General features: G+C 42.8%; 1 protein-coding gene across 2 annotated transcripts; it reads right to left on the bottom strand.

The window, feature by feature from the left end:
* Positions 1 to 1361: 1361 nt before the first annotated feature.
* Positions 1362 to 25020, bottom strand: TNFAIP3 (TNF alpha induced protein 3). Of its 2 annotated transcripts, XR_006182152.1 has the most exons (11): positions 24756 to 25020; positions 22140 to 22452; positions 17847 to 18037; positions 17476 to 17623; positions 17118 to 17288; positions 16240 to 16420; positions 13881 to 14800; positions 12340 to 12569; positions 11356 to 11575; positions 3489 to 3658; positions 1362 to 2759 (listed from the first exon to the last, which is right to left on the bottom strand). XR_006182152.1 is itself a non-coding variant. In XM_042890516.1 (9 exons), exons 2-9 carry the CDS (start codon positions 22435 to 22437, stop codon positions 11294 to 11296), a joined length of 2421 nt encoding a protein of 806 aa, XP_042746450.1. In that variant the 5' UTR covers positions 22438 to 22452; positions 24756 to 25020; the 3' UTR covers positions 10064 to 11293. The 2 variants fall into 2 exon arrangements, 1 of the variants encoding a protein (XP_042746450.1); XM_042890516.1 differs by lacking the exons at positions 1362 to 2759; positions 3489 to 3658 and having other exon boundaries at positions 10064 to 11575.
* Positions 25021 to 27152: the final 2132 nt, after the last annotated feature.

The following is a 27152-nucleotide window of genomic DNA, read 5'->3' as shown; positions in this document are numbered from 1 at the left end:
GTGACAAATGGCCCTGAGGTGTCCTCAGTCCTGAGAGCCCCAACACAGAGTCATTGGAGATGAGAGGGACGTGGAAATTAGATAAATGGACATTGCTCTTGAAAAAAGGCTTCCCTTGGGTTGTTTCCAACCACAGATCTGACGCAACCCCAGCACTGAGCAGGACCAAAGAAATATCCACTACACAAAAAGTTAATAGAGAGAATGTGTGTAAACATAGGAGTTTTTGTTTCTACTTTAGGGATGCACTATCCTGTGCTTTATCCACATGGGAGTGGAGGCAGAAAGGCCTCGCTCTTTTGCTTATGCTCCTAGGTAAACCTCAGTGCAAATACATGAATTACTATTTCTTAAATTAATGCTTTCCTGCTGAAAGTTTTCAGTGTCCTGGTGGAGGAAATCCATAACACATCATTTTCTCCTATTTAACACAGGAAAAGAATAATATATAAATTGCTTTTAATCATGTTTGTAGTTTGTTTAGCCTTGGTACAACACAACAATTGAGTGGAACTACAAATAAAAGCCATCACATTTTCCAGGCTGAAAGAAAAGGAACCTTTTCTCTGCTGTGTGGGAACAACTCAGCAGCAGGAATATGGCAGTGGAGCTGGATGAATTGTGCAGACATGTAGGAGGAGAGAACTTTCTGCATTACCACATATTGCCAAAACCTGAAGGTTGAACTGTAAGCTAGTACACACTATGTGTCATCCATTAGTTCATTTGACATCTGAGTTGTTTCTTATAGTGTGACCACTTCTCACCCACATACAGGGATTGAAACTCCCCGAAGTCTAGTGCAGGATGGCAGAAGATGTGGTAGTTTGCACGTTTGGGACAGAGGATAGGTAAAAAAATTTGCCTGGTATGAAACTTTTCTAAGGGCTTCACTTCGTTTATGTTTCATGGGGTTTAGATGGGTATACAGGGACTAATAAAGGTTAATGTTATTGGTGAACTTTTACACTGTGTGATACCACTATAGGTCAGTTTTGACCTGTGTAAAATGATTGATCTTTTCAATATAATTTCATTTTATAAAAACAGCACATGGACATTTATAGGAGGAACTTAGCAATATTTTGGACTTCTTCGCTTGTTCAACCTGCAATCATGTTGAGGGAAAATCAAAGGTTAGCAAAACTAAAGGCAATAAAGAATTTTTATCATCAAATTCAACTCAGAAGTAGTAAGCATCTCCTCGGGAGGTAAACAATTCTAAATAATGCAAAGGTAAAAAGTGTTCTGTAAACTTCCTGGTTTTTTTTTTTTGTTTTTTTTTTTAATTTGTTTTACCTATAAGTGTAATGGGAAGTGCTGTTCTTACATGATATAAGTAAATAACATCACTTTTCCTGAATCCAACTTACACCCGCAAATCTTGCAAAAGTTACTTAAAGGACAATTGCTCCTGTGATTCCACGTTAATTAATAAAAACCATGCTTTTCTGACATCAGTTTCTAGTATGATTTGTAAAAGGAATAATGTAGACTTCTGTGAGGTACTTGCTTCAATAACATACAATGTTGTGTCAGAAAAATACAGAAACTCTCGCTGCAAAAAACAGTGTGCACTTTGAAATGGAAAACTTATAAGTAGGTTGGCAGTAAGTAATCTTCAGCACATGGCTTCTCTACTTATTTTCTGCAGAGATCTGTGCCAGATTTGATCTAATTCAACTTCTTCTTCTGTGGGAAAGACTAATAGAATGGTAAAAGTTAAGGAGACAGAAGAGTCTGTAAAACAGTATAAAGTAGATGGATTAGCAGTCTAGACCCGCTGGAACAAACACATTTTAATACAGGAGAATTATAACCTGAAAACAACAAAGAGGGTAGGAGGGCACAACGGGCAAATAGCTTAGCATGAGTTTGTTTGTTGCAGAGGTAAAAAAGAATTATGCAGTTTGTGGATGTATAAACAAGCTAGGAGAAGTGGTTTTTCCCCTGTATTTCTCATTGCTGAGATCTTTTTTCCATGGTAGTAATTCTAAGCTTTTACTGGTACTTCCCAATTCTCACTGAGATTACAATTTTATCTTTATTAGGAACATTTTTCCACTGCAAGGAGGGTGTTTCTTCTTTGATTGTGGCAATAAATCATCACAGTAATAGGTAACAGCCAACTAGAGAGGAGATGAACTTCTCACTTTGCTTCCTTGTTCACACCACAGTGGTTTATTTTCATCTCCCTTGATAACTTTGAAAACCTCAGAGTAAATAAATGGTCAATTATATCCCCCCATTCATAACCCTTATCATTGCATAAGCTGGATACAAACTCTTGCATACATCTCTATGATTCAGAGAAGTTGAACCAACCAGAAGTAATGTGTAGAACTATGCCCAGTGCTCCAGCTTGTAGTTTGACACCATTTTGCTCTGTTAGGAGGAGAACTGATGATAGAGACAGGTGGTTCTATGATGCAAATACAGCAAAGGAAAAGCCTGTTTCTTTGAATGTACTATTAATGCAAGTGGAGCAGACATTGTCCTTGGTAACAGTACCAAGTGTCTTGCAGTTAACACTCCGTCCAAACAGTCCTGCCTTCATATTACTGCACTTACACTGGTTTTCTACATTGGAAACACACAGGGCCTGAGCTGGGAATTTTTTGGGAATTCAAATACATTTCTTCAACACTCAAAGAAACTGTGGAAATGGTAGGTAACTGTTTAATGCAGGGACATGTATCTTGCTCCACATGCTCCATCTGGGCAAGTTTCATCCTGGTTCTTGTAAGTCCAAAGAATACCTGGAAGAAAACACAACAACTTAACTTCAGAAAAATGAAAAATTTTCTAAAGTTGAGCCTCAATTGGTCCCAAAATTACACTGTTGGAGGGAAGCAAGCACATCATCAATACAGATAGAAACAGTAAGTATAATTATTTAAGTACCAGACATTTCACCCCAGGATTGGGTGGGGTTGGAGATTCATGAGCCTTGAGGTCCCTTTCAACCCTGGCCATTCTGTGATTGTATGATCCTTGATTCTGTGGTGCCATTGCATATTGTAATCATTAATCAGTTAAATGTCATAACTATTGAGAGGAGTTATGTGTTACTCCTTTAATTTCTTGCAAAACAAATATATATTCATGGATGGTTAAGTGCCTCAGAGACACAAGGAATTTCATTGATTTTGGGAGGCACTAGTTGCTATAAGTTATAAGCATTTTCATGGCTTGTTCAGCATCAAAATCTGATCAGTTAGTGAGTTACAAAGTAAAAGATAATCTGCATATTGCCCTAATTTTATAGCTTTCTTCAAGAAGAAACATCAACTTAGAAATGGTGTGTGGGATTCATCTACTCCAGTGTCACCTTTGCAGAGTAAACATCTACATCTGAGCTAGTCATCTGTGTGCCCCTTATAGTCAAGTGAAGGAAAGACAGCTGAGATTAATTCCACCCTGGGTGTCTGCACTGCAAAAGCAGAACACCAAAGTGCAGCCTACACCAGCCGTGGTCATCCACTTACCCTTGCCTTTCATATTTGCTATCCCGAGATTCACCGGAAAAAATTACAAAGTGTATCCAGGGGATTTCCATGCAGTCCTTGATGCTATCTTTAGAGTGCTCAAACGGAGTTGCAGAATAAAGAACTTGTTTGTACTTTTTCTTGTGTCTACTTGTCTCTGCTTCACTCAGCTGAAAACAAGAAAGTTTATAGATTAAACACTTACTGGTTCCACATGCCTGTGAAGTTATCATCTCCTGTTTTTGCTGTCCTCTCTGATGTCCTGCAATTATTTTCCACTTATTACAGGCTTTGCTGGATTCATACTATATATTGATGATATTTCCCCTATTGCAGTATTTAAACAGGTTTGTACAATTTTTACAAATTAGCATGTACTTTCAAGTATCTCGTTCCTTTTTAACTGAGCAAAAATAAGTCATAATCAATATGGTTTAGATACGCTTTCCCTAGCAGTGATAATGTTTAGTTACACCCTGAAACATAACAAAAAATGCATGCTAATAAAAAGAGTTGAAGAGCAAACATTGTTTTGGCAGCTGTACGATAGATGTTATTAGTAGAAGCTGAAACTTCATTGTGGGGAAGAAAAAAAAAGAGAGATAAAGCCTATCTCTATTTGCAGCTGAATTTGATGAGTTTAATTCAAAGTTATTTCCAAATAGGAAGCATTGTCAGCTCAAAGAGGTATAAACTGAAATATGGAAGGTCAACCCAAAGCAGAGCTCAGCCAAAGTTCTGCATTTTTACAGAAGAAGCCGTCTACAAGATGAAGAAGGCAAACCCAAGTAGGAGTGTTTGGGGCTGGATGTTTCCAGCAAGCTGCACTTCACACTCTCTCACCTTCTCCAAAGTGACAGATTGGAGGAATACATCCTCCCCAAAAACTGACCCCAGGAGCACCCTGACTGGTGTGGCAGTGAGAGACAGCAAGACAGAATTCACCAGGAAACAAAGGGAGACCACCACATGCACTCTGGGGAGCTGAAGCTGGAAACCTACAGCATGTGTAGGCGCTTCTGTAAGTGCATGTGTAGCTGTGGTGGAAAGTATCATGAAGCTCTGTACAACGCAGATCAACTTGTCCTTGGTCACAGCTGCTGGTGGATTGCTATTCTGGTAGAGGAAAACCAGCCTGGATCAAAGTACACGTGAGGTAACTTAACACTGTAGTGACCTTACAACGTGAGGACACAAGGAAAACAAAAGCCTCGAGGAGGACTGAACTCATGTAGCCCAGAGTGGATGTCTGACTTAGGCCCAGTGCAGGAGAGAAAAGCAAAGCTCACATGTCTGAAGTAACAGCAAAGCAAACTGAAAGTCAGTGAGTTACATAATGAAATCCCAACAATATGAAACTCTGCTTTAGTAAGTCTTCCCTGCTGAGCACCCAAAAGAAAGAGCGAGAGAAAGAAAATTCTGGTGATGAACATGTTAAATTTGACATTCATGTAGCCTCGAGTTTGGCAGAGCCCAAGCTATGTGCCTGCTCTGAGTAATGCATTGTGAACTTTAGTGGTGCACACGACTGATATGACTCATGCACAGGAGCAATGGCAAGTACTGGAGGATCCAAGCACCTGCCCCAGCACCAGCCTTCAAACAGATCTGCTCTGCTGAGGGTCAGCATTCATGGCTTTATTACCATCCCCAAACTTCCCCTTTTTTAAAAAAAAAAAAAAGAAAAAAAAAGTCTCTGGAAATGATGATTTTTTTTTCTTTTAGGCAGTAGATGTAGGCTGGTCTAGACATGCACGTGATTGTGAAACAGCATGCAACATCATCTTTTTTGCTGGCTGTGTATCAATAATATGTAATTGAAAAATGATGTGATCTGTTCCCTCAAGTAAAAATGTTTTATCTTCATTGCAGGCTATAAATTAGAGGGTAAGTAAGCTACAAGCTATCCTATTGGAACCTCAGTCAGGCTACTTTTCTTGCTTTTTAAGTGACTGTGCACTAAGGACCACAGAAAAAGATGAGATGCCTAATTACCATTACATTGTAACGAGCAGCTAGTGCAAGGTGTGTCATTATTTACAAGAGGACTTAACAGCCAGGTCTGCTTACTTCGGGATGTCTTTGTGGCATGTGGGTTCCAACAGCAGCAACTGAATGCCTCTTTTTTCACTCCAGAACACATAAACGGAAGTAAGAGACTGTTTGTGTAAGATACTTGGCCAAATTCCCATCCTAATTATCCTACAGAAAATCTAGAGTAAAGTTGCTGAAGTCCATCAAATTATCAAGGGTTGACATATACAGTATAAATGTTAACAGATCTCACAGCAAAATGTTTACCAGCCATCACTTTGGCGCACCCTCTTGTGTCACGAATATCAGACAAGAGGAAATGAGATGATTGCTTCAGTCATTCATTTTAGTAAGTGGGAATTCTGGCCATGTGTTCTCAGGCTGTACAGTGCTTCATGCTACGGCCTGGCCTTGTCCCACAGTACCTGAGAGCAGCCAGTGGCAGAGGTGCTTGTTTCAAAGCGAGGAACAGGGCTGCCATGCTCGGAGCAGAGCCCCAGCTCACCAGCTGGGCTTTACATTGTAAATGAGAAGGGAATTTTGACCCCTTCCTGTGACGTGCCACTGAGCAGCGGCTCTGAAAAAAAGAATGGGGTGGGAATTGGATGAACTCACCATATGCAGTTGTATTAGATCATAAGAATCCCTTGAAACAAAGCCATAAGCAGAGGATAAAACCTAAGTTTCCCCCATGGTAATTCACCAGGGGAAATCTTACTTCCTGCCCAACATCACGTATTTGTACCAGGCACTGACAAAAAAAAAAAAAGTGTGGGGAGGAAAAACACGAATAAATAACAGAAAGAATCATTGCTGTCAGAGATCAAGGGTAGTGGGAGGGGGAGAGATTACGTACACAGTGCTCAGTTTAGTGAGGCCGGAGGAGGGGGCAGTCTGCATAGCACGCCGTAGGCTGTCTTTCATTATTAGACACAGGGAGTTTTTTGAAAATTAGCATCAGTACAAAAAGATGTCATCATAAAACTCCCAAGCAAAATTACCTGCTCTTATTTCAGGTTTCTGTTTGACCAACATTAAAGACGTTCTAATATATGTACATGAAGGATTTTTTAATTTTTTTAATGACTGTCTTGGTAACTCGAGATGCTGCTGCACTGTGCTCATCAGGTTGCCTATAGCAGCAGCTCACTGGCAGAGGGAAGTGGCAGAGGGCATAAGGGGACTGCAGGGGACTGACCAGCTCAGCTTCACTACTCCTTGGGAAGACTATGGTGGGCTTCTCCAAAATAACCACAGCTGACCAAGGCAAGGGGAATTAACACAGTGGCAGCTCAGTTAAGTCTCTTCTGAGCATTTTCTCTTTCTTCCTGTGCTTCCAACTCTTCTGAACAAGGCGAGCGTTGGTATTACCAGTGTTTATCACCAATATGGGAGACAGCAGCAGCACAGAGATTACTGACCAAGCTCATGTGAGCACACTGAATTTGCTCCCACCAGGAACAAGTTTGCTGTACTGCTCATTAAATACATGCAACTGAAAAGTGTTCTTTCTTATTTCACATTTATTTTAAGCTGAAATCTTAACTGCTCAGCATTGTGGTTTTCTTTTTCGGTGTTTTGCATATTATACTATTGTGTCCTATTCAAGTATGCTGGATAAAATTACATAACTGCTCTTCCCCCCATGCAAAACTTGCACCATATCACTATGCTAAGCCACTTATTTTACAAGGATTAAACAAGCAAGCATTTTTACTTCTTTCAGTAAAGTAGACCTCCTTCACATAGCCACTTGAAAGTCCCTGTTGCACCTGTATGGAAGAGAAGGTTAGAGCTTTCTCACCCAATCCTGGGTGAGAAAGATTCCTAAATGTATCCAGAGAGCTTGAGTCTCACTGGGATCTTTTTAATGTGTGTATCCAAATTGCTGAACTGCCTTTTCTCCTATTCCTACCATTGTCAGTGTATGGGCCATCCCAGATACGGATGTTAAAACTGGTTTTTGGCGCAAAAAGTTGCCAAACTACAGCTCCAGATGACGTTACTGAGACTTAGCTGAAGAGCTGTGTAGCTGCATTTGCAACACTGAGCAATGTGTGAGCCAAAGAAATTGTTACCAATGCTTTATTTTAGACACTGAAAACGTACCAGTGACACGCTGATCCATAATCCAAAAACCTTGGGAACTACTGCTATAGGAAAAAAAGAGATGGATATCAATTCTGTTGAGCAGCTGCGGTTTCTTTCTCCCAGAAGAAATGACAGCAATTCCCAAGAATTTGCTTTAAGCATGCACTTCTAATTTACAACCACAGCATTGAGGTATCTTAGGGGTGCTGACCCAAGCTATAGGTGCTGAGTCCTAAGACCACTTCAGCTCACTGGTTTGTGTCCTTGTGAACTGCCCGGGTGCCTAGCCCAGGGCCATTCCCCATGGGAAGTTTGGAACATGTTAATGTAGATCTGTGGCCAGAACATGGCTTCAGCTGGCCTGTCACTCTTCAGATCACAGGCCACTGGCTGTGTCACTGTGCATTACTCCTGCTCCAAAGGCCCATGTTTTGCCTAACAGATAACATTTAGATCATCTATCTTCTCAGTCAGGAAGAATTACTATCTACAAGTACTCCTTTATTTAGGGATTCATTTTATTAATGAACATGTAAGCACAGCCTGCAAAAACATTCCATTCCTGTACCATGTCATAAGGAATTTCCACCCAAAAAAGAATCTAGGAAACACTGGTGTCTCAGCAAAGGGGCTTCTTTCTCTAAGTGGTCTCAAAAAGGGAGAATCCAAATGAAAGTTCCCTCTTACAGAACAGGAAGGAAAAAAATACTTGAGGAGCTGTGCAGACAACAGAAAGCACGAGAGGGTCAAAATCCCCTCAGGGCATTAGGGAAATACCGAAGTATTAAAAAAAAAAAAAAAAAAAAAAGGCACTAATATCTTTAAAGTTCCCACACGAGTCAGTCACAAGAGACAGGCTGGGCACTCATTTACATATGAGCTTCAGAACGAGATGAGCCACACGTGACTTCAAAGTTATGACAAACAGGCCTGGAAAGCAGCAGAAAATCAAGGGGATTCTGTGATTTCAGGTGAAACCCTTCTGTGCAGAGGCTGCAGTCAGTGGCAAGCAGAGCTAAACAACCTCCCCCTTTCCAGCTCCCCTGTCAGAATCTGAAGAATAGGAACACACTGTAGGGATTGGGTTGGTCGGCCTGAGAGGCTCTGCCTTGAGGGAGCAGACAGACTTCAGGCTGTCTGCTTTGAAAGGATGTGGCACACCATCCAAAGGGAGGTGAGCTAAACTATGTATGAGGAAGATTGGCAGGAACTCAGGAATGTGAGAGAGCTATGAGAATTACAAACACTAGCTGAGCTATCACAAACGTACCTGAGAATATAGCCCCTGTGTGGTTTCAAGTAGGAAGGTACTGAAGCATGTGCTAAAGCATGCTCCTGAATGAAGAATGAAAGGTCGATGAGGGCAGAGAGCAGCCCACTAGGAGACAGGGTGGGCAGGATCACCTCTTAGGAGAGATTCCTCTGTCAGAGCACACAGGGAGGCTTGCAGCCTCTTCTACTTTTCCCTTCAGACTGTGGGCAGCATCTAGAATTCAGGGTGGGATGCAGTACTGCCTGTTTAGGCAGAGGCCTGAAATATTGGAGCACCAATATTGCAAGCATCCTCAGGCTCTGCTGAGGGAGTGTTACAGCTCAGAAAGCCCCTGGAAGCCTGGCTGGGTTTGGATGAACTTGCAATGACAAGAAAATAACCCTTTCAGGTATTTTTCATCTAAACAATTAGCAACTTGCTTATCAGGAGCTTCTGAGCAAGTCAGATGCCAAGACCAAAAAACTGAAGGCCTTCCCTGCTTCTCCCAGAGAGAGGAGATAGCAGGGCCAGCCTGAGCCTTTGCTCCTGCACATATGGGGAGCTCTCATGACCATCACCACCTCCCAGAGTGGCACTCAAGCCAGCTGGGAATCCTTGGGGTAACTGGAGGATGAATGAAGAAAGAAAAGTTAAGTCTGCCTGGCTTAGCTTCCCCTGCAGCCTGGTCCTGCCCCATCCTTGCTCGGCTGCACTCAGCTCTAGAAACAGAAGACTGAGTACACACACAAGCTAAGTCCTGATACACACAGACTGCATGGTGTCCCACAAAGTACCAAGAGCTCTTCCTAAGAGGACAACGAGGTACCGAGAGACTGCAGAGATTCACAAGCTACTGCCTTCTGAAAATACTTGGCTACACAACCTGAAACAGAGGACATCAGTGACATGCTCATTGGTCATCCTAGATAGAAATCCTTTTGCAGTAGGTGACGTGCTCAACTGTGCTCCCTTCCATCAATATAAAATACCAAATTCAATCCTTCAATAATTTATTTCTTTATATCTGAGAATGTTTTTCAATCATACATTTAAGTTTGCAAATTTCAACACAAGAGTAAATATACGTAAAAAAAATCCTAGATGTGCAAATTTCAAGTTGCATTGTTTGAAATAATATAAATATTTTAATAAACATATGTTCACATTAACATTAAAAATATATAAAATTTAACAGAAACAAGTTGAGTTATTTTAATTTTTTGCTTCTTTTTTTTTTAATATCTAGAAAAAAAGATTCTAAGCTTGATAAGGAAATTAGAAAAGGTATCACCCCCAAAACAGCAGCAGCAAAATAGATACTGAAAACTTAAAAGGTATGAAAGGAGATAAGAGGGTATCAGGCACAACAGTAAAGGTAAATTTGCTGAATTACTGCAGATTGAGAAGTAAATGTGTGAACTCCAGAAGTAAAGTCTCGATCCTAAGGCACCCCATTGCTCCAAGCTGTTAGGCACAATGTCAGAATCACATTAAGGATAACAGAAAAAAGTGAGAGAGAAATAGGGAGTGGGGGTGTGAACAGCAGCATGTGTATTTCTGACAGTGACAGAGAAGAAAGTTGCTTTGGCTTCAAAATTTGAAGATGCCTAAGATGAACAGCTTTTGTGTCTGTTTTTTCTTCTACTGGAGACAATTCCTTCCACATGTGAGGGGAACTGCAGGATTCTGACTTTCCATCACAAATGTGTAAAAGTTATTTCTGTCATCACTTTATCTTTCCAGCTGTCTTTGATTTTGGGAAAGGATCTAAATGCTGACCACTACTTGTCTTGTTTAAGATTGCAGTTTGCCAAGGGCTCTGCAATCCCAGAACCACTCACTGATACCATACCAAACGCCCGCACAAGCTCCAGCCTTGCTGAGTTCCACAAAAACAGAAGCAAGAAGTGAGCAAACCAAAGCAAGTTTCTTCAGACAACCTCACTCTGTTTTGACTGCAAGTTACACCAGTCTGTCCTGGGGGATCTCTCTCAGCAAAGACTCGCCTCTGACCAGCATACATCAATACAGATTTCCCACACCGACGAGATGAGCTGTGAGTCCTCCTTGTATGGGTGCTGGGGAGGTACTGAGAAAGAGGCAGAATCAGGAAGCTCTTTGGAATGAAATGCTTCAAACTTCCAATTGAAAAGTCCAAGAATTAAATACAGCATGACAGGAGCTTATTCATGAAAGACAGCTTTGTGCAGAAAGCAACTGGCCCTCCTTAGCAGTTCTTGTATGCAGTGTTTAGAGGAAGTACATACTTATTCCCATTCTTGGGAATAAACAGGAACATGGGCAGACAGGTTACATTTCCCCCCTAGCCCCTGCTCCCAGGACTGGTAAGTGTTTTGGACATAGCACCATTTCAGTTTAGGAAGGAGCTGGTATCGCTTTCTTCTTCTTTACCAACTCTTCCTCTCTGCTAGCCGTAGATCTGTTTGAACTGGTAGCATTCATTGCAATAACCATTGCACTTGTTATTACCATAGTGGTCGCAAGCAGGGGCTCGACAGCGTTGCTTCGGAGGCTCATCTGTGGCTGGCTCCCTGGGACCCCCCAGCTGCACAAGCTGGCCAACGCGCTGGCACTGCTGGCACAGCTCACTGCTTCTGCAGGCCAGGTTGTTTCGACACGAAGCCACAGCACACTGTCTCTTCTGGCTAGTCAGTGCTGCTCGCTGTAGATCTCTGTGCTGTCCTGTTCTCTTGAAACACATTAAAAATGCTGTCAGTTGTCATGCTGGTAGCACAAGTGGCATTTCATTTACTTTCACCTGTGCTAATGTATTGTATACGGGACCACTGGGGGGTTGTTAGCAATCACAAACAACAAACACCACTGCAAAAATTGCAAGGGCTTTGGGAGACTGCTTTGCAAAGTAGAAAATTCAAACTGAAGCTATTGGGCTTTCCAGATCCTAAGACGACACATACTTCTTCTGAGGAGTAAAATACCAAGAGACAATTCAGGCCTTACCAAAGAATAGCATAAGTTTTGTCACCTCCTAGAAAAACAGTTTTGTATCTTTGGTAATTCTCAATTCTAAAACCAAAACAAACCAAGTAAAAAAGCCTAGAAAAGAAAATCTGTAGTGTGCTCAATGAAAAAAAGAACATGAAGCAGACTAAACCTCTTGATGCAATTACATAGCTCTCAAGGGCTGAATGAAAATCCTTGTACAAACAGCAAACAAAGCAAACTGTGGGTACAGCTGCTTCCACTGAAATTGCTGGTCAAATTCCAGGTGGGTAAAACTAAGAACTGACAGCCACAATAATCCTAAATTGCGAATGACCATCAGAAGTACTGCTCAGTTGTAGCAAGCGGAAATCATGAGATACCTTACACTAGTCTTCCCATGACACTTAGAAAATTCTCATGTTGCTGCATCCTATTACACGCTCTGAGTCACCCTCACAAGGGAAAAACATGCTAAACAAAAGGAACGTTTTCAAAGTTCATACTTACTTCAGGCTGTCTCACTAGCTGTTCTTCTGTCCTTCTGGCTTCCTGAAATCGCTGGCTCTGGGCTTTAATGAAACAGTTCTGGCAGTAGCCCTCCAGCATGGTGCTACCCAGGGTGCCACAGTTCTGCTGCTGGCAAGACATATTGTGGAAAGCGGCAGCTGAGCTCCCCTGTTGACCAGCTGCTGAGGAATTCCTCTGAGATCTCCTCTGATGGCGTAGTGAAGCACTGTCTGTAATGCAAAGAAAGGACAGGGGAAATGTCAATGAGCCCAACAGATTCTACGGCCCAAAGCGACTACAAGAAGCTCCTCAATTTGCAAAGAAAAAAAGCAAAAAATTGGCTTGCCCCAAACACTGAATTTGGACAACCCTGATACCTCTCAGTCAAAGCACATTCCTTCAGTTTACATAAACAAAGGGCTACTATAGATTGATCTTTACATCAAACAGCTGATTCAAGAAGAACCTGCTCACAGCATGGAAACTGGATCTCACTAAAGACAAGGAAAATCACCATTGGTTTTAGAATGTCATCTGTGATAGATCTCAACTCTTCCCCTCTGTCCTCCTTCATTTCAGTCACGTGGGGTAGTGGAAGTACAGTAACACAGAGCTTAATAGGTTAATGCACCCTATACTTCTTAATCTAATGAGGCAATCATATATTCCACAGTCATAAGTTTTCCTTGTGAACATTCAAAAATAAGCTTTTGCAAGCTAGCATAATAGGTCCTTAATGCAAAAGTACATGGAAAGTGTAGCGCTGACATGCCTGTCAGCAACAAAACTGTTTTGTGAGAGGAAAATACTACTTATCTCATGTGCCTTCCACCTTCTGTACCCAACGGCACCTGCCTGTGTAACAGCAGCAGCATAGAAGTTGAAGATTTCACAACATGATTTATTTACAGACTATTTTAGGGCTTAATTTTAAGCATATATGTGGACTATCAAGAAACATTTCAAGGTCCATTATAACAATATACTCCTATGTTACTATAAAATACTTAGTTTGGATTATCTACACATTATATTTGCACATTAACTACAGACAAATTCTGCTTGCTCTGTTTATCGAGGAGATTTCAGTCATTACTCCAGTTTATATCTGTTAAATCCAGAATGGATATAGATCTTCAAATTCATGCCAAGTTTTTCAAAAGCCTTCCAAATACAATTGGTTTTCAATACAACATCACTTCCCTCACCAGTTCCTACAACTGGTCTAGTTATGATGATATTTAATCCGAGAAGATTTATATCAAAACATGTATGGTTGCAAGGCATCAAAAATGGTTCTTGATTGACCAAGCTTTTCTTTCATGGAAGCCAATGGAAAGTTTTACAAGATTTCACATATCCCACACTGTTATTTCACGCCTCTCTTTTGGGATAGTAATAGCCAATAAAGCACATTTTCCTCACACTGCTGCTTTTGCTACACAGTGTTTGTCACCTCTTGATCTTCTAGAGCACAGCATGTGCAAAACTTCAGTTTCACCACCTGCACCACATCTGACAAATCTCACATCTTCACTTACCATGGTTTTCCCTGTATTCAAAGAAGCACAGCGTGCAAAAGCCCTCATTCTGAGCTGTTCCAAAAAACTTGCAGCCAGGCTTCCTGCAGAGCTTACTTCCCTTCTTCTCTTCCAAAGTGTGTGGGGCATGAGGCAGTGCAGCCAACGGCAGCTCATCACAATTGTTGTTGGGAGCTTGCTGGCAGGAATGCTGAAGGAGGCTCTGTGGGATCTGGGATGGGTCAGATGTAGATCTCTGATGGCACGTGGGTACAAAACCAGGGCTGCCATTCGAGGAGCGCTCTGTAGTCCTTTTGAAACAAGTGCTGCATATGCCATTAAATGTCCTATTGGCCTTCTGAAGGCAGACTTTACACGTGGCATAGTCCAAACATCTCTGGTCATCTAAATTATTACAAGGAGCAAGCTGTCTGGCATTGTAGCAGCGTTCACAAAGTCCGTTGTGTTGCACGTTTAAGGTGAAGGGGCAGTCTGGAGTCCGGCATTTCATGGCAGTGGTTTCACTATAGAGGAAAAGGCTGGGAGCAGTTGGGGGTGCAGAGCGAGGCCCTGTTACAGCCTCCTCAGACATCCACCCCCCAGGTTCACAAGCTTTACCACAGCCCGACCCAGCTGCCTTCAGTTTCTCAGGTGCTGCTTCAGAGACCTGCTTTCTTCCTTTGCTTCCTTGTGACTTCCGCTCATAGCACTCGTGGCAGTAGGGCTGGGTGTTCACAGACATATAGAAAGGGCAGTTTGGAGTTTCACATTTCACCTGTAAGAGGGAGAGCTGGGAAAAAGACAGTTCCTGTCTGTTCCTGGAGCAGGCCTCTTTTCTGGCAGGTTCACCATGCTCCTGCCATTTCTTGTACTCATGCTGCACCAGTTGAAAGTAATCTTCCACAAGATTTATTTCTTTGGGCAGGTTGCCTTCATCCAACCTGACAGACAAAACAAACAAACAAATAAATAATATACACATACACAAAAAAAAAAATATGATTGAAAAGGCCAGATAGTAGGGGTGGAGGCAAATATAAGCCACATGGGGAGGAAATTGAGATTTAATATACATCCATATTACTCAGCTAGAAGATCCAGGATGTTAAACTGTTTCTGTAAATGGAAATAATTTGAAAAGCAGGTGTTCAGTGATGTCAAATAGAGACTTTCACATCTAAAGAAATGGTCTCACACAGTGCTAAACGGAAGTATTCTTGAAAGGATTTTCAAGGTGAGGCTTTTCTGTCTCTGAAAGCTGTTTGCGGGAAGAATAATCGGATAATCTTTCAGAAATAAAAAGAAAATCCCCCAAATTCTAAATTTGTCTGAAGACCAGTGCTTAGTAGAATTGAAACTAGAGTGTCCTCTTCTTCAGCCCATGCTAAGAATAGATCTTCCATACTCTAGACACAGTACTTCATGATAAACTTCATTATGAAACCTGCTCCTGTTTTTGCCCTCTGGGGTCTGTAGCTACTAGTCAAATTCTTCAAACAAACTAGGTGTCAGTTCAGTATGTGCACCGCTAGTACTCCTAGCAGAATCCCTACCCAAACCCTGACAGCAAGGAAAATCCCACATTGCAGCTTTACTATGCAGTAGTTTGGAGGATGAGGAGCTAGTGTTGCTAGCATTACTCAAGAACCTATTGGGGCAGCAGGAGAAGCTTGGTTACTACTGCATTTATCCTTTGGGTATTAGGCGACCAAAGCAGAACAACTCGACAGCACAGAGATATCTCTGCAGGCTGCAATGGAAGTAATGACAGTCATAAAGGGGCAGGCAGACACCACTGCCAGAGATCCCCACATGCAAGAAGCTGGCGGTTGCAGTCAGTTGCTCAACATGTTACTGACTGCCAGGGGCACGAGGGCAGATGCCAGCTCCTTCACTGGCCACAGCTTCCTGCCTGCTGCACTACCGCAGGAACACAGCCTTTCAAGGCATCTATGCTTCGAAAAGATTGCCAAATATTTTCCCCAGCATAGACAGAACTACACCACGTACACTTCAGGCAGTTTTCCCTTCCATAAAGTGCAAGAGTTCTGTGTAACCAGTTCCTGGTTTTAACTGCTTTCCAGCCACTTTCCTAAGCAATCTAAAAGTCAATAGAAAGTAAGAAAGTAATCCATTGGTTTTACTTTTCTAAAATATTAGACTCAAGCTGCTAAGTCTGAAAACATTTTTGCCTTTGAATGTGGTTAGAGCTCAATACTACTTAGAACTGTATCAACAGAAATGCCAGTATTTTTTATTACAGAGGATATATACTGCCAAATATATAGGAATATACTGCCAAAGTAGGAAAGATGAAAAGCACACAAGGCCGGATCCTACCACTACCTTAAACAACTGTAGAAACAGAAATGACACTCACTTTGCAGCATTAATTAAATGAGTTGTGCCATGATCCCAGCCTTGCACTGGAATTTCTATGACTATCAAGTAGTCTTTCAGCAGCTGCTCCTTCTCCCTCTCCTCTGCATCTGTCAGAAAGTGCACATTCAAATCCTCAAATCTGCCTCGTTCACTGGTGACCAGAGGGACAGCCCGGATTTCTGTATGGAAACATAAAGGTTTAGCATAGATATTTTATCAGATGAGAGTATGAGATACAACACTGCTACTGAACTTCGGGGAGACAAGAGAATGGCTGGCAAGACCAATTGGTTTCTAAAGAGTACAAATGAGAGAGGAGGCAGACAAGCCTCCAGACTACAGATCAAACCTCATCCCACTGCAATTCTAATGTCCCCATAGCATAATTGTCTTCTCACTGTTGGAAGTATCATAGATCTTACTTCACTGCATATTTTCATGGAATGACGCCCTAACCTGAACCTAGAGAACTGTTACCCATTCAGAAGAAATACATACTTTGCCATCTTCAAAACATCTCATCACACCTGCTAGGCAGCAGTGTGAGACAATGTCCTTCAAAGCTTTTCATGGAGGGGCATAAAAAGGAGGCCAGAGCACTGCAAAGCAGAGGCCACCATTTGTCTTGTCCAAGCCTTGATGCAGGTGAGCTGTGCTCCCTTTTCAGCTGGCATTTTGAAGACAATCTTTAGTTTCTATTCAGATTTACAGACAGCTGTTTCTGTTTAAATTTTAACGATGTATTCCAAAGGAATCTTCTACATCAATTTTAACTTTCAAAAAGCAAATATAAACCAGGTTGTATTTTAAATTCTTTAGCAGCGTAACAAAATTGAAGGCCCTATGCAAATATTAGATAATGTACTTAAAAAATACCTGGCCCACTGTCCTTCAGGGTCACAAGTGGTGTAAAATGCATATTGTCATAGCCGAGCACAATTGGATATCTGTAGCATTCTTCAGCTGGCCAAAGGAGTGGCAGGTAAACACCACCAACGTTCAGAGGAGCAAAACTGGAGCCTGATTCTAAACTTCTCACAACTTTATCTACATAAAGGAGAAAATCTGTTAAGTTGATGCAATTGGCAAAGAGAAGAAAACATCTGGGGTACATCAGAAATACAGCCAGTTCTGAAAGATGCCTACCTGAAAACGGCAATTAGCAAGCTCAGATTACTAATAAAGCACAGACTAATGCAATCCTTAATGAGGGATGACATGCTGGACAACTCACCTGCAAGGACAACGATTGGTCTTCTGAGGATATTAGCAAGAACAAAGATGTGGATTTCTTCCAGTGCATTATAAGGAAGTCTGTTTCGAGCCCCAGATGTTTCCGGGGAGGTCATTTCAATGAGGTACTCCCACTCCTCCTCCCAGTTCTGAGAAAAAAAACATCCATCAGTTCAAAACCAGTCCAAAGACACAGGGGTCAGGAACCAACTGCAGCACTCAAAAAATTTACGTTTTCCCATTTTCTCCAAAAGAACAATATTTCTGTTCTTCAACTAACAGCGGAATACGTGAGGCCAAAAATGAAAGAAAATCAACAAGGCAACACAAACAAGCATTCAGGAACCAGCATGATCTCCCAGGCCTCCTTACCCGGGTGTCGAAGTGGAGTCCTGTTTGCACAAACTCCTGGGATTTAATAGCCTCCCGCTGCCAGCGCAGCTTGAAGTTCTGTGTGTCAGTCTCCCTGAGTGCACTAAACAACGTTTTCCTTAAGACGAGGTCAACATCTTCAATACCCCACATGTACTGCGATGCAGCGTGCATGAGGCAATTTCCATCACCTGCACAAAAAAAACCAACATTGTTTTTAAACGGCTATTTAAATACAACCTCACCAACACGTGAGATGTGGCAATACGCAGCAAATACACATATTCCATGTGCACTTCTCTCTAAGGCTCTGTCAGAAGGCTTTTCTCAAGCAGATCACAGCTAAGAATGCTCTGCTCAGGAGAATAAAGCAAGTTGTTTCCTTTCCTCTGGTTGTCCCTTCACTGCTCAGTAAGCTGCCACTCAGCAGTGGCGGGAAACTTGCTATTTATTTAACTTGGACTGATACCACAAACTGAATTTTGGGTTGACTGCAAAGGTCAAACATAGTTGAAATAGCTTTAAAACATAATTGAGTCACTTTAAAAGTACAACAGAATGTGTAAATCTCCTTCACCAACGCTCACACTAATGTATTCACTCAATGGTGTAGGGTTGAGGTAATGGAAAACACTAAGAATATCCTATAGTAACAGCAAGCTTCACTTCCTCTGACAAGGGCTGCAGTGATAGGCCTTGCTTGGTGGAGGAATTACAAAGACTGAGAGACAGTATGAGATTTATATGAAGTAACTGTAGGAACACCTCTTGCCTTCCTCTCAGTACTGACAGCTGTATACTGCACTGCTGAATGTTTAAGCTTTGCTTTCCTAAAACACAAAATTAACATTAGCTAAATGAAAAACAGTGATTTGTTTTCCATTCAGACAATCCCTTCAACTGAAAGAGTCCTTCCTACACGTAGGAAGAAAAGCAGTGTTCTGCAGTTTCAGAGGGGAGGAACTGAGAATCAGATTGGTTAATTAACTAAATTGAAAGGTGTGACAAACCATGCCTATGGCTGGAGTTCAAATTCTGCTCCTACCCATCCTCTTCAATAGCCTTTTGAAAGGGAAATACCAAGAATCATTATGGTCATAGAATGGCCTGGGTTGAAAAGGACCACAGTGATCATCTGGTTTCCACCCCCCTGCTACGTGCAGGGTCACCAACCACCAGACCAGGTTGCCCAGAGCCACATCCAGCCTGGTCATGTCATGGCCCCAGATGCAAAATTAGGTCTGGTGTTTAATACAGGGGGAAGCAGTTTGATCAAAAGTTAAGAAACCACAGTGATTTCCTTGGAATAGAGTACATTAGCTACCATAGAACTGCAAGATTTTTTTCTCATATTGGAGTTAAAAAAAAGACTACTACCACTCACACACACTTGAAACCATGCATTATGCATAACTAGCTCAAGTAAGCCACTGGATGAACACTTCTGCTATTTTTTCTGATATGTCAGAGAAAAATCTACAACAAACACCAAAGCAATCACTTGAGAGGTACTTCACATTTTATAAACTGTTATGGATTCCTTGCACACCAGGTTCCTTACACTGGCTTCTTGTTTCTGAATGACATCTTGCATAGCTTACCTAAAGTCTGCAGCCTGCCTGTTTGAGCTGAAGAATTCAGGGAGCAACATATAATATAGAAAAACTGTCTGGGTTTCCTTCTGAACAAGAGAGATGAGATATTAATCCCAGCAAAATTTTCCCTTTGCAAAATCTAGAGCAAAGATAAGATTTTTTTTTTTTTTTTTTTCTTTTCTTTCAGAGCTGACTTTCAGTTCTTTATTGAGAAGCACCACACCAAATTCCTTACACAGCACTTGGAATTCCCCAGCGCTATTTGACTAGCAGTTGAGCAACAGCCGTACTTTTTGTTCTGCTGCCCGCACAGCTGAACAGCAAAGCCTCCTTCGGACTTTCCCGGGGGTGTGGCTGCGTGAATTGGAATGAATGCCTATTCATTATACAAGTGAAATCGCCGCAGCCAATAGATGATGGAATTTTTGGTGTGTGTTGTTTTTAAAAAAGCAGTTTCCATTTTTGTGCCACCTACCGCCTTTCCTCCTATTCTCCCTGCACACGTCCGCAAATAAACGTGTAGCGATTCGAAAGTTGGGGTTTTTCTTATGCCATAAGCTCACGTACGTGTGAGGTAAAAATAGACGTTAAAAGATTCTACAGGAGAATCGCTTTCTTTGTTTTGAACAATCAAAACTGTCAGAAAGAAAGAACACAGATTTTTCTTAGAAAAACCCATCGGTGACTGAAGGCAGTAATGCATTCCTCCCACATCTCCACGTTGTGCAGTTGCATGCTTTTAAAATATTCTTCACGCCACGTGGAGAAAAAAAAAAAAAAGCTCACATTTTTTTCCCCACTCACTTGAATAACATTATTTTACAGGCTAGCACAGGGATTCTCCAGGCTTCCGTCCTGTTTTTCAGGGATCACTCTTTCAGCCCAGTTTACCTTCCCCCTCGTGCAAAGCTGTGACTACTTTGCATAAACCGCAGGCTCTCAGAGCCACTCCTCCCTCCTTTCCATGCCCTCAGCGACCTTACAGCACCGAACCCACACCATGTGCACAGCACTGGCTGCGTGAGGTATGGGAGGGAATACAAATCAACCTCTTGACTTTGCCATTCCTAAGCCAGCCCCAATATTTCAGCATCCTATATACTGGAACACCTACTCACTAGATGGAATGCCAGTCCACAAGTTTGTAACACCGGTGTACATTCCTGACACAAGGACCTGACACAAGGGACCCCATTCATGGAATAACCTGTAAGCAGCAGCAGCTGCCTGCCCAGTCAGTTATTGAACCCTGCAGAACTCCTACTACTATCTGATGTGGGATTCCAAAACCTATGCACTTCGCTGCGGACAAAACCTATGTACATTGACCATTTTCATGGAAGATCTGTTAGAGCATATCCAAGAGGAGCAAAACTTTGAAGGCTCTACATATGGAGCAATGCCACCCTCCTGGGAGTTGCCAAGCACTGGCTGTCCTAGCTGAATTCCCAGTCCTCCTGGAACTTCAAGATTATGCAGCCTTTAAGGGCGCTCAACTGCAGCCAAATGCAGATGCAGCCCATAAAGTCCACCAAAAGTTCAGTGCTTCTGTTACAGTGACAGATGTGTACCTCTGGACTGGGCTCTTCAAGGTCAGAGCAGTTGCATCTACATGGTGGTTCTGTCTTTATGGCTTTTGTGAAGCACGGCTGTGTACAATCAGACAGGGAAGAAAAGACTTAGAAGAAAAGGTTTAGAAAGACAAGGACTATGTGTACATAAACAGATCAGAAAATAAACACTCAAAGAGCACGATGCTGGGACTTGAACTAGGCTGAAGGCCCACCACATCCAGTGTTTTTACAACCAGTGTCACCTGCTCCCTGAACAAAAAATCTCTATTTCCCATGTTCTTGGATTCATCACTCTCCCAGTCTACGTTCCCAGTTTGGGGCTCTCTATACAGCAGAGAATCCTGAGTCTGAGTTTGCAGCTGCATGATCATAACTCATAACTGTTACCAAATCTTTCCTGCATTGAACGTGAAATCCTAGCAATTCTCACAGTCATGTGCTAAATTTTCCTGCGTGATTATATGGCTTCTTGTACCCTACAAAGAAATATTTGTACTACCTCTATTTCATTTATAGCATCTGATACAATAAGCATAAAGTAACCCTAAAGAGAAGTCATATAGCCAGCACCAACCTTTGAGAGAAAAGGCCATTAATTTTTGCTGCCCGAGGCACGTGGAAGAATGCCTGTCAAGCCCTAAGGAAAGGCAGAATCTCGCAGACCCTGCTAAGTAGCTGAGCACCAGGGAGCTGGCTGTGTGTAGAGCTCAGCCTGCTGCAAGCGAGGTCAGCTTGGCAGAGCTCCACAAGGGTGCTACCATCTGGCCTGTATACAAGGAACAAATCCCTGCTGCTCAAAGCATCCCAAACCTCCACCTGCCCAGCGTTAAGGGCTGATCACTGCTTCTAATAGAAGAGCTGACATATCAAGAGTCAGGTCCATGAAACAATGACGGAACAGTGCTCTCACATGCTATTTTTCCTGTGACATGCCACAAGTTACTGATGTTATGAAAATACCTGAGAATTTTTCAGGCCACTCATCATGCCACGAGATGGGCGGGTGATTGCTATAGACTCCAGACAGCATGCCACCCGGACAGAATTTAAGCTTACACAACTAAGATAAAACAGATCCGTATTACCTATTTTAAAGTGAGTGCAAAGACCTGTTCACAGCTTACCATTTGTTTTCAAAGGCACAAGTCTCCTGACCTCCATGCACCAGTTCAGCTTCCTCTGGCGCTCCAGTGAAGTCTGAGTGGCTTGGTCAGTCAGGGCCTTCTGAAGCATTTCCCGGAATTGAGGGCAAAACTGGCACATTCTGAACATTTCTATAGTGTATCTGTGCATAGTCCTGAAGTGGTGAATTATTCCACTGGGAGGTCTGACCAGATCTTCAGGTGTCCTCTCTCTAATCTTCACAGCCTTCAGCATGTTGCTCTGATACAAAGCCCGAGGAAGGATGTGTTGGCCAGCCATGTTCCTAGACAAAATCTGAAACGAAAAGTATTCTCTTACTGACTTGTTAATTGCCCTTGCTCTGCAGCGCTATCAGTTTTGCAGAGATTAAGAACACACTTCTATATGTGGAATTCTAGTTGCTGTTTTGACTGTAAAGTACATAGAGTGGATGCCATCCACTGAGACTTATACAGACCATTATTTTTAAACTTCACCTCTGTCAGCCTCTCTGCATTACTCAAAGATAACAACTGAAGAGCTTATCCCACCCATTTATTGTGATCATTTATTGAACTACTGAAGGGAGTTCATTCATCACTAAGGAGATTACGTCATTGTACAAAAAAAGGCAGTCAAATGAAAGCAAGGGTAGAAAAAGGCAAGATCAAGGGAAGGAAAAACTATCTTGGAAACTTAACTAATTGATAATTGCACAGTGTAATACCATATGAACTTGCTGAACTTTCAGCATGTTCCAAACTCGTGTTTTGATGACATGCCAAAAAAACAGATAATGTCCATTTCAGATTTCTGCAGCCCATGCATTCTTGATGAGGATTCTGGGTATAGCATAAAAAGAGCCTGGATATCACATGCCGTGCTAGATTCTGTTCTATACTTACATTGGCTGAAGATGGTAAAGGAGGTATTATTGGCAGACCAAGCACCCAGGGACAGACCTGTGTTACCCTTCTCGAGGCTCCTTCTGTTTTGTGAGCAGAATAGCACTGCAGAGGTGCTCGTGCAGTGTGTGGGGGTGCAAGCTGTGGTGCCACTATTACTCAGCGGTAAGTCAACATCGCTGAAAAAGCATTTCCACTTGGCTCAAAAACCCCAATATTTTTCCATAGTGGGACAAGCAGTGTTTACTGCCCCGTATCCCTTTCTTCAGTACCTCTGGCTTGATGGGCTACAGCAGGAAGAACAAAAAAAAAAAATCCCATAACCTCAAAGTATCTGTAGTCTGAAATACTCATTCTGGGCATGCTAACTCTGTGGCTAGCTGCAGGCAGATGCAGGGACCACACTCTCACATCCCACCTGTGCACTGCAGTAACACCATGAGCTTTTGTTTTTATATGGAGAGAGTACATGCTGTCCACATAGACTACTGCTCTGCTCACAAAGCCAAATGTCTATCAAGCAAAATAAAGGTTTGCATACCTAACATTTAGAATTCAGTTGGTTACACCAGGAGCGAGGATTATGAATTTAGGGACAAATACTAAATCACAGGTATATATCAAGACCTCAATACATGCCACGCCAAGTATAGGGTGACCAGAAACAAGAGAAAGCTTCCTAACAGCTGCTTCTCATCTTCCCCTAACCAATATATTTTCATACACACCGCTCACATAAATCATCCATACATTTAAACATAGGATTGAGGAATGACATATAAACATATTAACCTGTCTAATAACCACAGCTCTGCTTTGCACAGAGATGGCCAGAGTACTGAATTCCTAAGTTACGTAAGTAGAGTGATTGAGTCAATGAGGTTTTTTTTACCCAAATAAAGACTTATCAGATGATTAATCACTACTGGCACAGACCCTTGAAGTGGTTATTTCCAGCTTTAGGTAACAAAAAGTACTGAGTTTACAGAAGCGTTCACTGGAACTGTGAATTCAATGTTCTGTAATATTCTACGGACATTTTCCCCTTCAGAAGTGGAAACTACTGTTTGTGCCATTTACATCGAACATCAATCAAGGCAAAAAAAGAACAACCCTGACTGTGAGAAACAGAGCAGTGAAGCAGCTCAGCAGCCACAGAAGCTAACAACTCAAAGCACATTAAGACTTTAGAAGCTGTATTGGCTTTCACTGCACTGTACTTCTCTGCATGGCCACGCTACTATCACCTTTTAGCATGTAATTATTGAGTTTGCAGAAAAAAGAAAAAAAAAGAGGAAAAAAAAAAGCTGGGAAAAGTGCAGCATATAGTTCTGCAGCATATAATATGGAAGATGCTGGACTGGGGGAAATCTGCGTTCTGTTCTGAAACGTGGCAGGGTCACGCTCCAGCTCTGTCCCCTAAACGAAGAAGCCAAAGGTAAACTCCTGCCGGCCGGACCTGCAACGAGGCTAAAAGCGTCTTGCAGCCTCCAATCTCCGTCACTCGGAGGCGCGGGCTCCAGCAGCCCCAGCCGGGCCTCCCAGCCGGCTGGACGCGCCGCTGCTGAGCGCAGCCCGACGCCCCAAGATCTTCCTGCAACCCCGGCCCGCCGCCAGTCAACAGAGGGCACAATTCCACCGCCCGCCGCGGGACCGATAACAAAACCTCCAGAAATCCGTCGGGCAGCCTCTCCCCGCCCTAGCAGCGCTCACCTCTCGACCGCCGAGCTCCTCCGGGCACGGGATCGATCCGCCAGTGAATGCCGTTCAGCAGCCGGGCCGCGGCGAGGGCACGCAGCCGGGCTCGGTCGCCATCAACGAGCGGCCGGCAGCAGGCCCGGGTTGACCTGGCCGCGTTCCCGTCCGCCGCCCCCCTCTCCGATGCGGAGCTGCTGCCGCCGCTACCTCTGCCGCGGAATGAAGGGCTGAGCTCAGCCTCTTGTTTTCTTTCCCCTTTCTGTTTCAGCGCCTGGACAGGAAAAAAAAAAAAAAAAAAAAAAAAAAAAAGACAACAACAAAAAAAACCCCAGCGGGGATTTCCACCGTCAGCGCTTGGGACTTTCCGACATGTGACAACAGCAGCGCCGGCACCGCCGGATCCTCGTGCGGCCGGCAGGGGGCGCCGCAGCGCTCTCTTCGCGCACAACCGGGCTCCGGGTGCCGCTGGAAGCGGGGCAGCTTGTCTTGTGGACGCGGCAGCGAGGCCAGGCTGCTGGTCCAGCAGAGTGGCCTGCAAGGCCCTCGGGCATGAGGCTAGTGCAAGGGAGGCAGGCGCCATGCTGGGCCCGCGGCAGTGCCCTTACAACCGCACCGCACTGTAACGGCAGTGAGAGAGGCTCAGTGTTGCCCTGCAGTTGTTTCTTCTCTCTCCTTTAATTAAAGGTTTCGCTCTCGGTACATAATCGCATAGCTCTGTGTTAACAGGCTCTCATCCAGTCCTGCTCAGGGCAAGGGTCAGAACTGCAGACTGAAGCTATGGAGGTCTTCCTGCTTGAACTGCTGACCACCTTTAATGACTGCAAACACATAATTCGCACCTTTAAATAGCATCCTAAAGCCTGTACAATGGAAAAAGTCTGAATAAAACACTTAACTTAGGGCCTCTAACTAAAACCTACAGATGTGATCTCAAGTGCAAATGGGCAGCTCCTTGCTTACAAGGCTTGTAACCTGCAGGCAGACAGAAACAAAGTACAACAATATTTTTTTTTCAGTCCTAAAAGGCTTTCTACAGATGCTGAACGCCTGCCAGTACCATAGGTCCCACTGACTAGATGAGAAGGTGGGGTTGCCCCATACCTTGAAATCTGGCCTGTCACAGAACAGGTGGATCTGGGGAGAGCTCACATCTGAGCTTCCTTGTCTCCATTAGCATCAGCTCAGTGGCATCTGTGCAACTCTGTGACAGTGTGCTCCTTCTCGCTTCTGAAAGCCATGCATTTGGCTCTGTGGTTTGCTGTTACCCTTTCCCTGCCTAAGAAGAGGTAGGAAGTCTCTGCACTTACTGATAGTCTGAGGGGCTGACAGATCCAGGAAGGCTGGGTGCCTGAGGAACTGGGTCTGAATGATAACTTACATAACTGGGGCTGCATCTGGGGTGTGGTTTACTAAGTGGATGTTTCCTGCAGCAGTGAAGTCAGTTTAAAAAAGAACTTGCCATTCCCTGTTCCTGGGTGTTTTTCTTTGTAACCTTCATTTGTGCTGAGGTACTGGATTACTGAAGTGATCTGATTAGAAACCAGCTATATGTATGTATTTACGTATATATAAATACACACACACACACACATATATATATAAATAACCAAACCATTTTCCCCTGGTGATTTGATGACAGGTCACTCATTCAGTTTTAGAGAGAGCATTTAAAGCAATGGTGGGTTTCACCATGGAGTGGGAATGAGGAGCTAGGGTAAGAAATGTAAAATGGACTGATGTATGTGCTACTTTGTGTAAAACTGCAGCAAACAGATTAGTAAGTGGTTCTAGACTCTTCTGTTGTTTTTTTTGGGGGGTGGAAAGGGGGGTTGTTGTTACAACATATTAAAAGGAAAATGAGTGTGAGTAAAAAGTTCTGCAGGTAATAGCTGTGAGCCTATGAGGGAAATACATAATCCAAGGAAAAACTGAAAAGACAACAGCTTATTTTTGTTATCCTAAGCTCTGAGCATATATGAATATTCAATTACTATCTACACCTTGATAAACTAAACGCTGATTGCATGTGGCTAAGGCTAATGTTTATCATGCAGGTCTGAGCAGGATGGCAGGAATTCATTTGATGAGTTTGCACAGCACAAAACGAAGCTCAGTCCTATCAACCAGATCTCCTAGGCAATATAGCAATACACATAAAAACATCAACTTCATCGATAATTATTGAATAATGCATGAATATATATTCTATTTTTCAGATTTACTCCTCTGAGCTGTATTATAATTATACTCCATAGTTAATCCCACCGTTTCGCTGAATATAAACATTATATCAAAATATAAACATATATATGTATGAGAGAAGGACATTTTCTTCTTTGAAGTGTGTTCATGTACACACATACATGTATTTAATACATATTTTTATGCATCTATATATGTAGACATGTCTAT

The sequence above is a fragment of the Lagopus leucura genome, unplaced genomic scaffold (genome assembly GCF_019238085.1).
Source record: "Lagopus leucura isolate 7727_CA_CO unplaced genomic scaffold, USGS_WTPT01 Super-Scaffold_73, whole genome shotgun sequence".
NCBI classification, from domain to species: domain Eukaryota; kingdom Metazoa; phylum Chordata; class Aves; order Galliformes; family Phasianidae; genus Lagopus; species Lagopus leucura.
Note: the sequence above shows the minus strand (reverse complement) of the source record. Positions and strands in the feature narration are given on the sequence as shown.